General features: G+C 44.3%; 1 protein-coding gene across 1 annotated transcript in view; it reads left to right on the forward strand.

Moving 5' to 3' along the window:
- The window catches only part of LOC129711208 (tyrosine-protein kinase JAK2-like), a 47,171-nt gene extending 42,969 nt beyond the window's left edge, over positions 1-4,202 (forward strand). Inside the window, exons 21-24 of the mRNA XM_055658682.1 lie at positions 105-277; positions 1,467-1,584; positions 2,671-2,778; positions 3,472-4,202. Of these exons, the coding sequence (XP_055514657.1) occupies positions 105-277; positions 1,467-1,584; positions 2,671-2,778; positions 3,472-3,576 (504 nt within the window). The 3' untranslated portion in view covers positions 3,577-4,202. The remainder of the gene's footprint in view (positions 1-104; positions 278-1,466; positions 1,585-2,670; positions 2,779-3,471) is intronic.
- The last annotated feature ends 9,131 nt before the right edge of the window (positions 4,203-13,333 follow it).

Here is a 13,333-nt window from a genome sequence, read left to right on the forward strand (position 1 = left end):
GATTTCAAAGTGTTACTCAGGGATTATTTAGCTAGTGCATTAATGAGACCTTAATAGATTTTAATAGATTTCAATAGCTATTTTTTTTCTGTTCTTGGTGAAAGGGAATGGAATACCTTGGCTCAAAACGATACGTACACAGGGACCTGGCAGCACGGAACATTCTGGTAGAAAGTGACACCTGTGTAAAGATTGGTGACTTTGGACTAACCAAGATTCTGCCTGGAGACAAGGATTATTATAAGGTTCTGGAGGCAGGAGAGAGTCCAATCTTTTGGTAAGAGCAGTCTGTCACTTGGTTTGTAAGTACTCATGGACACTCGTAGGTTAGTCCTTTCCAAAGAAATGTATCACCAATTATAAACAGAAGTCGGAGTGGATATTCTGTAATGCAGGCTTCCACACTTTCCATTCAAAGGTTCAAAGGTTATTTTATTGGTCACATACACCTAGGTGTAGTGAAATGCTTCTAATGCTTCATGTACATCATTATCTTCCCATTCCAAATGTTTATTTGCATGTTATTCAGCCCAATCCTCTCAACTATGCTGGTTACAGCTTGAGAGGGGCACGGTCTCAAGGAATCAGTTAGTTATAGTTGGCTCAGGACAAACAAGTTGGTTTTCCTCATTTCCATGGATTTTGGGGAATCTCCGTGGCATATTTCAAAAAGTCACTTCTACGCCTTTAACACTTTTGTAAACTCAATGTTTTATATCTGCATAACCTGGTGAGCGAGGTAAACCAGCGTGCTTTATTAGATCACTTTTTCCATCAGAAGGTTTAATTGCTTGACCAAGGTTGATATTGGCTCCTCTTTATCGTCAGCACCTCCTGACTTCCTCTCACGCACCCCAATGCCAGCAGCTGTGTAATGAACAGCGAGGCCTTCCCTCTGATGACCCAGTGAGTTCTTGCACAAATGTGGCATTTGTTCTCCCACTGAAGGATGACCAATGTTACACGAGGTGGAAGATAGGTGGCCCTATGGGAGCTTGCCCAGTTGAAACTCAACGTCATTTTGCACAATGTAGCCCACTTGAGAACGTTCACCATTCCAATCATCCGTTCCCTCTACAACCAGCACAGTGTTGGCTTCCTACAAACTACTTGGTGAATATGCACCTGGCAACTCTGGCAGCATCACCCAAGCCCACCATCTCTACCATCCAGAAGGCCTTAGGAACATTCATTCCTGCGGGTTTTCCCCCAAGTCACAGTCCACCCTGACCAGGGTTGCTAACATTGTACCTCAAACATAAGCAACATATTCAGGTGTTGTTAATCCTAGGTCCAGCACAAGACTTTAAAGGATTGGTATCCAGGTCAGGAAAGTTATATTGGAAATTTAATAAACATACATTAGGTGTATGTAGCTAACCTTTTGAATACAGACATATTGCTACTAATTTTGATAATATTATGTGAGAGGTCTACAGAAATGTAATCAAATTCCTTGTGTTTAGGTATGCTATTGAATCTCTATCTGACAGCAAATTTTCCAGGGAGTCAGATGTGTGGAGTTTTGGTGTCGTGCTTTACGAGTTGTTTACATACGGCAGCCATGGCAGGAGTCCACCAACGGTGAGTGAGAACATCAGCCAGAACGGCCCCTTGCTCGCTCAACTGTTGCCGGCTTGTGGAAGCTAAACCAATGTGCAAATCCTTCCCAATCAGCCGTCCCTCCAAACCTCAGGCAGAGGTTAAGCTAACACTCTGAACTCCGATAGAGCAGACTGAGAGGGAACTAAAAGCTGGTTCTAAATACAGTGATGAAGTAATGCAGCAGTTCTGACTCTGAAGAAGTCAAAAGGTCACGTATCCATGTCCTCCAGATATGCTGCCTGACCCACTGAGTTACTCCAGCACTTTGTATTTTCATGAAGATTCCAGCGTCTGCAATCCCTTGTGTCTCCCTTTTGACAGCTAGTTCTATCTCTCCCCCCATGTGTATTCCCATTCATTTTCACTGATGTTTTGCAAGGGGTCATTAATTCACGCCAACCCCATTGACAATATTCTACAAGCAGCACTTAGTCCATTCATTGTCGGTTGGAATGGGTCTTGCATTTGTATTGACTCGTTAGCAAGCTTGGAGTATCTGCTGAATCCCTACAGAGGATGAGGCACGTTTGATTGGGAAGGAACTGCACATTGAGCTGCAGTGGGGGTTGTAATATAGGAAACTTGTCAGCCACTTGATGCAACAAAAAAGCCCCCCTGCCTTTGGGCTGAGAGACCCAGTGACCTCAATAGAACATTGTCTGAATAATTATCTGTAGACAGAATATTTGTTCAATATTTTGATCAAGCATGACAACAGAGAGTAACGAATAGTTGAAAGAATGGTATTTAAATGTTAGTTTATTGGATCAAGACCATTGAAAAAAACAAATAAAAAAATCAGAGCGTGTTGGGTGAGTAGAAAAAATGGTCAAATAATAGTGGTGGGTTACATCATCTTAGGTGCTTCAGGATATTTATATATTTCAGGAAAGGCGAGATTGCCATTCTTGTTTACTGGAAAAGAACGAGTTGGATGAGGGGACCATCAGAAGGGTCGAGACCAAACTTGGGTCAGGCTGGGGAAGAGGAATGAGCTGCACACCTGTAGGAACAGGGGGAGAAGTCCTGAGAGACTCAATAATAACTTCTTGTTCTTTTTTAAAGGAGTTTCAGAGAATGATTGGGTCGGATAAACAGGGCCACATGGTCTTCCAGATCCTTGAGGTCCTGAAAACCAGTCGCCTGCCGTTACCCCAGGGATGTCCGAGAGAGGTAAGAGGCCGTAGGGAAGAGGGAATGTCCACGCCTTTGTCTTTGGGGTCGGATGAACACTGAGATGAATGGCAAGACTAAAATGTAATTGATTTGCCAGAGATTTCTTGCAGAAAGCTGGAGATTGAAGATGATGTTTACTTCATCTTTCACTGAAATTTTCCAAGTCAATAATTTGTTAATTCATTTGAGAAGTTGCAGGGATGGGAAGGCAACAGCACCTGATTTTGTGCTGCAGTAGCCCAGACTCAGCCAATCAATAAAAACCGATGTGAAGTTTTGGATGGTGATGGAGATCAGTGGGGGGGGGGGGGGGGGGGGGGGGGGCGGGGGGGGGGGGGGGGGGGGGGGGGGGGGGAGGTTGAAGAGAGGCATCTTTGATGTATTTTTGATGCTGTGAATTTTTATGATCTGCAACAAGATTCTCAATTCGAATGGAAATCAGAAAAATGAAGGGGGAAATTGTAGTGGAGTTTACAGGTCTCTGTTACAGGGTTGACAGGTATCTAATCCAAGGAGCAGCATTCCTACATCTGTTATGTGTTCTATCAAATCAGCTTACAACTGACCACATCATCCCCACACCAGCCAATAGGCTGCTCCTCAATCTTACTCCAAGACTTTGGGTGGAGTGTGTTTCGATATACTGGGCACCACAATGAGAGCCTTCTTTTTTTATGGTTTGTTACTTAGATCTACAATGTCATGCTGAGGTGCTGGAACCATAATCCTGCTCAAAGGCCAACGTTTGTGGAGCTGCTGCACAAGATGGAGGAAATGCAAGCTGCTATCTTCTGATGGGTGCTGCTTTAGGAAAGCGTTCACTTCAGGCCCATGCAATGCAGCCTCACTGCGGCTTGGAATCAACAAAATGGTTCAAAGGAAAGTGTTTGCTTTGCAAAGCTGTTGAACTGCCTCCGCGGGCTACACCAGTGCAACCTGGAATCTTTCAGTCACGGACTGCACGGTTCCCCAAACTGCAACTTCAAGTCAAATCTGATTTGGAGGATGGCAGGTGTGGGACTTGGAAGTAATCATCTTTGCATCTTCCATGCTTTTGCATTGCTTTCACGAATCAGCTCAGTCACTGAGAAAGAGTAGGAAGAAACTGGAGAGCAGTAAAGGCAATCATAGAACTCCTCATCTGTTGTAAAACCTTCAACCCAGTGATGCTTTCCAGGGTTCAAAAACTGGGACTGGAAGAGCAATAGAGCTATGGTTGGAAAGGACAAGAGGAAAAATGAAGTGGGTGTGTCGAGGGTGGGAATGAGGGGATTTCTCATGTTACAAGCGATAGCAACATTGATCAAGAAATACATTATCTGTCATTCTTCTGTTGAAAATGGGAAATCTCATTAAAATGCAAATTGTTGGTACCATGGGGATCTGATTTGTAATATTGTTCATAAGCTCAAAAGACATTGGAGTCCACTGCTAAACTACCTATACACACTTAATGCTACAGGACAATAACTTCATATTCAGTAATAAGCTATCTACATATTAACAAACACACAAGAAAACCAATCCCACGTGTGACTCTAAAATGCCTTTACACAATTAAACTATGGAACAACAAAAACTAGGGATTCAGGTGTCAGTACATCATTGGGGTTATCAAGTGGGCACCTCCCTTCACTGGTGTTTTGTTGAGATAGGCCCACAACACCTCATCTCTACCACTTTCTGTGGTAGGGTGTTGCACATACCCACCAGGGTGAAAAAGCTTCCCCTCAGGACCCATTTAAATCTTCCCCCTCTCACCTTAAATCTGTTCCCTCTACTTTTTTACTTCCCAACCCTGGGGAAAAAGGCTGACTTTTCACCTCATCTATGCTCCGTGTGATTTAGTATAATTCGATACAGTCACACCTCAGCTCCAGAGAAAACATGTGTCCAGTCTATCCTTAAAACTCAGGCCCTTCAATACAGGCAACAAATGTGAATCTCTTCTGAACCCTTTCCAGCTTAATGACATCGTATCCTATCATATCATCCAAGGTGGCCAAAACTGCATGCAATACTTCAAGTGTGGTTTCACCAATGTCTTGTACAGTTGTAACATGCATTCTATCTCTTGTAGTCAGTGACCTGACTGATGACAGCCAGCATGTCAAATACCTTCTTCACCACCAATTCTGCCTGTTGCCATATTCAGGGAAATATGCACTTGTACCCATAGATCTCTCCATTCTCCACCCTTCTCCAGTGCCCTGCCACTTACTGCACAAGTTCTGCCCTGGTTTAACTTGCACAAATTCAACACTTTGTCATTGTCCAGGTTAAATTTTATCTGCCGTTCCTCGGCCCAATTTCTCAGTTGAAAACCTGTTGCAACTATAGATAATATTCTTCACGGTTCACTAAATACCAATTTTGATGCCATCTACAAACTTACTAACCATGTCAAATACATTTTCACCCATATCTTTAATGGTGATAACAAACACCAGTGGGTCCAACATTGATCACTGGCCTCAAATCTGAAACACAAGCCCTCACTGCTAGCCTCCGTCCTGCCAGTGGGTGGCACAGTGGTGCAGCAGTAGAGCTGCTTGCTGTCTTACTGTGCCAGAGACCCGTGTTTGATCCTGACTGTGGATGCTGTCTATATTGAGTTTGTACGTTCTCCCTGTGACCACGTGGGTGTTCCTGCTTCCCCCCACATTCCAAAGACGTGCAGGTTTGGAGGTTAATTGGCATCTGGAATGTTTTCCCTTAGTGTGTAGCAAATGCACGTGAAACTGGGATAACACAGAACTAGTGCAAACGGTTGACCTATGGTCAGCGTGGACCCGGTGGGCCGAAGGACCTGTTTCCATGTTGTATCCCTAAACTAAGCTCCAGGTATAGCCATCACACATTGCAGAAATGAAATCCCATTACAATAATCCTGTTGCTCTTGCATCTCCATCTGATTTGCCTGCATATCTGCTCGTCTCCTGCTACCTGTTAGGAAACTCATGATATACATTAGCAAACTGATTGCCCCCTTTCTTTCCAAGCTGAATACGGCCTCATTACCACATGAATGGATTCTGTACTCACATCGCAACGTCACACGTGAAGATTCTATACCTTGCATTTTTGAGTTAACAATCCTGCCCTTTCAGCTATGTTTCTGTGTTAGTAACAATATCATCTTGCCATATGCTGATCAATGCTTTAAATTCATTTGTCTAAGTACGCAGACACTTTACCTTAAGATAGATGCAATTTAGCGTTGCATTCCTCCAATGTACTTTATTTGGTGAGGTCAACTGTATACAGCCCAGGTGTCTGAAATAAGCAAGAGGCCAATGATCTCTCCCTGGTAGATCTTCTTCAAACATAATTTTCCTCAAGTAACTGCCAAATTAAAGGCAATGGCAAATTTCATCAGCATCTGCCTGCACTGAGACAGCTTGCGGTTGAGGGCAGCACAGCAGCGCAGTGGTAGTGCTGATGGAGTGAGATCAAATGGATTAATCAAAGCAGATTATGCCTCTTTGTCTGTGTTATGCTGCGACCAGCAGGTGTGTGGGGCTTGCCAAATGGACCTGACTGTACTAATGAAGAGAGAACATCAGAGCCCAGTTCGCAGATGGATGACTGGCAGAAGTGACCAGTTCTGAAACAAACTAAAGAAAAGAACAAGTTACCTAAAGTGAGAGAGGTTGAATAGAAGAACGGATTTATCTCTTCCTAAATCCAATGGAATGTTAACAATAATCAACAGTGCTTTTTATTGTCACATAACACAGTGAAATTGTTTTTCTTACAAACAGTCCAGCAGAGTATCACCATACCCCCGATTAGCAAGTTTACAGGAATAATCTACTGAGCCGAATGCAGTAGGTGGCGTAGGCAAAGTAAACTGTGTCAATCTTTCCACAGATGCTGTAGAACAAAGAGGGACCTGGCGTGGGGGGATGCTGAGAACAGAGGGGGACTCGGTGGAGGGAGCTGGGAGTCGTGAATCTAGAGGGACTATCAGGACTATACTAAGATACGATAGAAATGTATTTATCCCAGGATGGAAATTGTCCTGCCAACAGTCATAAAACACAAAATCCATGAAACATGAAATTAAAGTGACGAGTGGAAAGGAATTGGGGATGTGAAAAGATTTGCGGGGGGGGGGGGGGGGGGGAAAATTCCCAGGTTTAATTAAACTGGATTGAGTGATGTCGGTCACACTAGTCTGAAGCTTTCAATAATCTTGTACATTTATTGAAGCCCTATGCTGTACATAGCGACTAAACCAAGTACATGTGACAGTAAATCAAACCTGCTGAGTGTTTCCAGCAATATCTGATATTAATTGACCGTTCCACCTGCATTAATATTGATCCCCAAGCAACATGTTAAAATTCTTATTCAGAATCATCCTCATGCCAGGGGAACTCCTGAACTGGAAGGCTACCAATCAGTCACTGGTGACAGGAGGGAGGTACTAACGCTTGCCAAGGTCAATGAGTCCATTTTTTAAATATCTTCCATACTTCAGACTAGTGCAGCCAACATCACTCAACCTAGTTTAATTTAACCTGGGAATTTCACCTTCTTCCTCAAAGGAAACTTAAAATCTACTGGCAGATGCTACAACCAATAGAGTGATATAAACAAGGTCAAGACAGGAGTTTCTCTGTACCAACCAAAGAGTGCATGCTTCAAGTACAAAGTGTGGTATCAGATATCAAGTCCTTCTCTCGGACAGAACAGCCGAACAAAGGTGCTCTTTGTAATCTGGGACAGAGAGCTCGAGCCAATATCTCCAATACATCTCACAAACATGCTCACTTATTGGAACACGCAGCTGTTGTAGCTCATCAGTCCAGCTGAACAGTGTAGGGGCTGATGCCTAGTTAAACACGACAAGCTTGTGCTGACCTGAACTACAACAGTTTGTACATTAGAACATCCTGAGTTTGCCCTCCAGTTACCTAAAATATTATTTTTGTTTATTTATCATTTCTCTAGATACAGTCACACCAGCAATGTCAATATTTAGTGCTGATCCCTCATTGCCATTGGGAGTGTTGTGATGATCTGTCTTCTTGCCCTGCAGTCCTGGTGATGCTGATGCTCCCACAGGGCTGCTAGGCGGTTAATTTGGGTAATAAAGAACTGACCATATATATTCTCTAGTCAGGATTTCGTTGTCTAATGCATTTCGTTGTCTCTGTACTGTACACTGACAATGACAATTAAAATTGAATCTGAATCTGAATCTGAATCGGGATGGTGTGCGTTCTCATGCACATAAACCTGAGTTGGACAATAAACAATAGACATAAATAGTAGTTGAGTTGAGTTTATTGCCATGTGTACAGAGGTACAGAGAAAAGCTTTTGTTGCTTGCTAACCAGTCAGTGGAAAGACAATACATGATTACAATCGAGCCATCCTTAGCCTACAGATACGCAATAAAGGGAATAACGTGAATAATGTTGAGTGCAAGATAGTAAAGTCCGATCAAAGATAGTCCGAGGGTCTCCAATGAGGTAGATAGTAGTTCAGGACTGCTCTCTAGATGTTGGTAGGATGGTTCAGTTGCCCGAATCTCGAGGTGTGTGTTTACACACCTTTTGCCCGACGGGGGTAAATGTCATGTGATAGGCAAGGAGTAGCCTTGATGCACACAATACAAACATTGCTGGTTGCATGTTGAAGGGATGTCTAGTTAAACATGACAAACGTGGGAACGGGATGGTGAGGCGGATGAGCTTGTAGTGCTCTGGTTCACTTCTTCTTCCTTGTGTCCGGCCATCTTCTATATCACGGCTTTCCAGTGGCTGGCGCAAGCGAGCCCAGCGGCATTTGGTTTGGCCAGGTCATCTGCGGGACATTGTGGAGCTTGGCTACATCTCATGATGTGTTCCATGGTTTGCGATTTGCCACACACACATGCATCGGAGGTTGTTATTTTCCATATCTGAGGGGATAGTCAGCTAAGGAGTAGTCTCTTGAACAGCTTGGAGCTGATACATGGTAGGGAGATAGGCCAATGATAATAGCTTTCCTCCAGATATTTGGAATGCGCTGGGTCTGGAGGCATGTGTTGTACATGTTCATAAGCCATTGTTTTGCGACTGGGCCTTGGTGAGTAATCATTTTGGTCAGTAAGTCGTCGGGACCCGCAGCTTTTCCCAGCTTCATCTGTGAGGCCAGCAATGTACTCTTTTCGACATCCACGAGGGATGTGAGCGCGAGCAGTCTTCTTTACCGCCTGTACAAACATGATGCAGTTGTCGGGTGTGGGTTCAACCGATGTAGTTGTCAGCTCTGGTACACAGTGAGGATCTCAGCAGCTGCAGGCTTTGGCTGATGTGTAACAAGGAACATCTGGGCCACACAAGAGGATTTTAGTTTTGATGGGGGGGGGTTGGATAGGCTGGGATTGTTTTCCCCAGTGAGAACAAAGTTATGGATGACCTGATACAGGTAAATCAAATTATAGGAGGAATATAGAGCAGATGGTGGGAATCTATTCACCATAGTATTGAAAAACAAGAGGGCACAGGCTTAAGGTGAGAGAAAGTATTTTTAAAGGGGATCCAAGTGGTAGTTTTCTTTAAACAAGATCATGATTATATCTTGAATGCATTTCCAGATGTTGGAATCAGATACAATCACTATGTTTCAGTGTTATTTAGACCACACTTAAATTGGCAAAGCAGAGAAGAACTTGGACGCAATGTAGACAAATTAGATTAGTGCAATAGGCAAAAAGGTTGGTGGTGCAACAGGCGGTTGTGGAGGCCAAGACATTGGGTAATTTTAAGGCAGAGATTAACAGATAGTAAGAGAGATGGCTGGAGAATGGGGTTGAAAGGGAAAGAAAGATCGCTCATGTTGAATGGTGGAGTAGACTCGATGGGCCCAAATGGACTACTTTTGCGCCTATGACATGAATTTATTTAAGAAGGAACTGCAGATGCTGCTGCACCCGCTGAGTTTCTCCAGCATTTTTGTGTACTTATGAACTTATCACATGGTGGGCCAAAGGACCCATTTCTGAGCTGTAGAACTCTGACTATGGGTTGAAGCAATGACCATCCTAAGCCGTCAATGTTCTGGGGATCACCTTTAATGGAAAACTCAAATTCCCCATACGAGCAGGTCATGGCTGAGTATTAACGAGAAAAATAATCAGGATATTGATGGAATACTCTACACTTGAGTGCAGTTCCCATAACACTGAAGAAGTTCAACACCATACAGACAAAGCAGTCAAGTTGACTGATGGGTCATTGTCGACCACTCTGAGCACCCCCCCACAGCTCAGGGGGCTGCAGTGTGACCAGTTACAAAATACTGTGAAACTACTTGGCATTGCTTCCTGTGTGTGTGACCTTCGAAGCCCAGAAGGACAAGGAGTGCATTGGCACATCGCCCCCTGCAGGTTCTGCTCAAGCCACACACACTATCTTGACTTGGTAATATATCTCATAGAGAGAATCATACAGCATGGAAACAGGCCCTTCGGTTCAACTTGCCCATACCAATCAAGATGCCCCGTCTACACTAGTCCCACCTCGCGTTTACCCCATATCCCACTAAACCATTCCTACTCATGTACCTGTCCAAATGTACAATTGTTGTGTTTTGTCAATGGTTTTACATTTTCAACCAGTTATGGAGTTATAGAATCACACAGCACAGAAACAATTCCTTCACCTCAATTTGCCATTGCTGATCAATACACCTCATCTCCACTAGTCCCATCTGCTCGTGTTCGGCCAATATCCCTCTAAACTTTTCCAATTCATGTACCTGCCCAAATGTCTTTTAAATGGTGTTATAGTACCTGCCCCAAATACCTCCACTGGCAGCTCATTCCATTACCCACTACCCTCTGTGTGAAAACATTTACCCTCATGTTCCTATTAAATCTTTCCCCTCACACCTTAAGCCTATGTTCTGTGGTTCTTGATTTCCTTACTCTGTAAAGTAAAAGACTCTGTGAATTCACCCTATCTAATTCTCTTCATGATTTTATACACATCTATAAGATCATCCCACAGCCTCCTGCACTACAAGAAATAAAGTCCTAGCCTGCCCAACCCCTCTCTAGAGCTCAGGCCCTCAAGTCCTGGCAACATCCTCGCACATCTTCTGCCATCTTAACGGCATCCGCCCTGTAGCAGGGTGACCAAAACTAAACACAATACTCCAAATGCAGCCTCCCCAAGATCCTGTACAACTGTAAGCTAACATCCCAACTTCTATACTCAACACCCTGACTAATGAAGGCCTACGCAGCGAAAGCCTTATTTACCGCCCTCTCTGCCTGTGACACCATTGTTAGATATCCGTAGGTATAAAGAGTCCATATCCCTTCATTATCACACAGTCTGAAACCTTTAAAACCCCTGACAAACAGTATTTTGGAAGCGTCTTTACTGGAAGAACTGCAACACTGTAAGAAATTGGCCCAACAACACATTTTCAGCTGGTGATTGGCAATATATTGCTGCAGCCCAGTAAAAGTGAACAACAAAAACAAATCAACTTTTTCCCTGAGGGATGGACTGGCTCTGAAATTCCTGGCTCGATTTATTAATGACTGCATCATACTTGATCCCTGGTTTGGGCCCCGTCAGTAAATGAAATGATTTTGACTTAGTAAACTCCATGTAATATTTAAGAAGGAAATGCAGATGCTGGTTTATACTGAAATGCTGGAGTAACTCACCGGGTCAAGCAGCATCTCTGGAGAGCATTTTGTGTCTATCGCTGTAATCTTTTCATAATTTTACAGTCTATGGATTCTCCTTTGTAGAGGAGAAAAAGAGTAGAGGAGATGGGGAGAGTTAGCGGTGGCGCAGCTGTGGAGTTCCTGCCTTACAGCTCTTACAGTGCCAGAGACCCAGGTTCGATCCCGATTACGGGTGCTGTCTGTACGGAGTTTTACGTTCTCCCCGTGACTGCATGGGTTTTCTCAGAGATCTTTGGTTTCCTCCCACACTCCAAAGACGTACTGGATTGTAGGTTAATTGGCTTGGGATGATTATAAATTGTACCTACTGGGTGTAGGATAGGGTTAATGTATGGGCTCGATGGGCCGAAGGGTCTGTTTCCACGCTGAATCTCTAAACCAACTAAACTAAATGAGGGGATATGTAGAATATTTCAGATTAAAATGGATTTGTTGCGGTATGGTCTCTGCAAGCAGGAACCCACGGTTTTCGCGCTAAGATTTGGGAGCTGCCAAACGCAGCCAATCTTTCCACACCCTCCTCCTGGAGAAGCAAACTTCTGAAGTTTCTGATGTGCAGTGTCTCTACATATGGCTCTCAACAGGCCCAGAGAACCCTCACACATAGAAATCGCCCCTAAATTTTGGCTCGTATTTCTTGAAATCTATCCAGTCACTGATGCAACAAATTAACATGTTTACAGATGGAAAAGCCCTATGTCGGTTCGTCTTGCGGGCCAACATGAAATGTAACTGCGGAGGGTCGACACAAAGGTTCTCAACTTTTTTTTTAATGTTCTGACAAACATGATGTTCCTCCCGTACACCAGCTGCCCTACCCTCTTGGTCATATTCCCTTGGCAAAAAAAAAAATAATCATCATCATCTTTTTCCCTTCTCATTGTTCATTTTTTCTTTTCTGTTCTATGGTCACTGTCTTCCTCTTTGAGCTCGGCCCAACCGACTTGGCCAGCATCTGACATCATTTCTAATAAACCTTCTTCTTAAATGACTGCTGACTCGCCATCTGACTCAAGCCTGGGACTGTTGGCAATTGCAGCCCTGATTTCAATTTACTTTATGAGTTCTGTATTGAATTGATGTATATTTTAGAATATGATGTGTCGGCTCTGCTCCTCAATCACACACAGCACCCTCGTGTCCTACGGATGGGACTGATACATTATGCTCGCCATTCCTCTGCCAACCTCCAGCCCTCTATACCCTTCTCCCAACTATTTTTTTCCTTTTCTATTCTCCCTTTCTCTTTTACTCATGCCTATTTCCATCTACCATCTCCCTCTGCTTCTCTGTTTTGAGCTTGTGATATATATATATCTATATATACTAGACTAAATGGGACCCACTGGGTCCCAGTCACATGGGAGGCCTGGTCCCCCAACGCAACCCGTTCGCCAATGCAATATTCCACTACTCACCCGTTCCCCCAATGCAACCCGTCCCCCCCAATGCAATATTGCACCACCCACGCATAGCCCTCAACTGCGCAGGCACGGCTCATTTCCCCTCATCCCCAGTATTCCCTCCCCCTCCCCTTCACCCTCCCTCTTCTTTTCCCTCTCCTCCTCCCAGTCCCCCAATCCCTCCCTCACCTCCCCCTCCCTCTCCTCCCCCTACCCTCAGTCGCTCCCTCCCTCCCACAATCAATAAAAAGCAACATCTGCAGTTCCTTCCTACGCAGGTCATTCATTGTTAGCTGTGGCTTAGATCCCGTTAACTTGGCGATTGGACCAGCTTGCATCGTGTATGTACTCAAACTCCGCGCAAACTGCTTGGCCACGCTGCAACCCGACTCCCCCTCCCTCCTCTGCCCACTCCCGCTCAGCCGCCGCTCGGCCCATCGCCGTCCAG

The sequence above is a fragment of the Leucoraja erinacea genome, chromosome 29 (genome assembly GCF_028641065.1).
Source record: "Leucoraja erinacea ecotype New England chromosome 29, Leri_hhj_1, whole genome shotgun sequence".
Taxonomy (NCBI): domain Eukaryota; kingdom Metazoa; phylum Chordata; class Chondrichthyes; order Rajiformes; family Rajidae; genus Leucoraja; species Leucoraja erinaceus.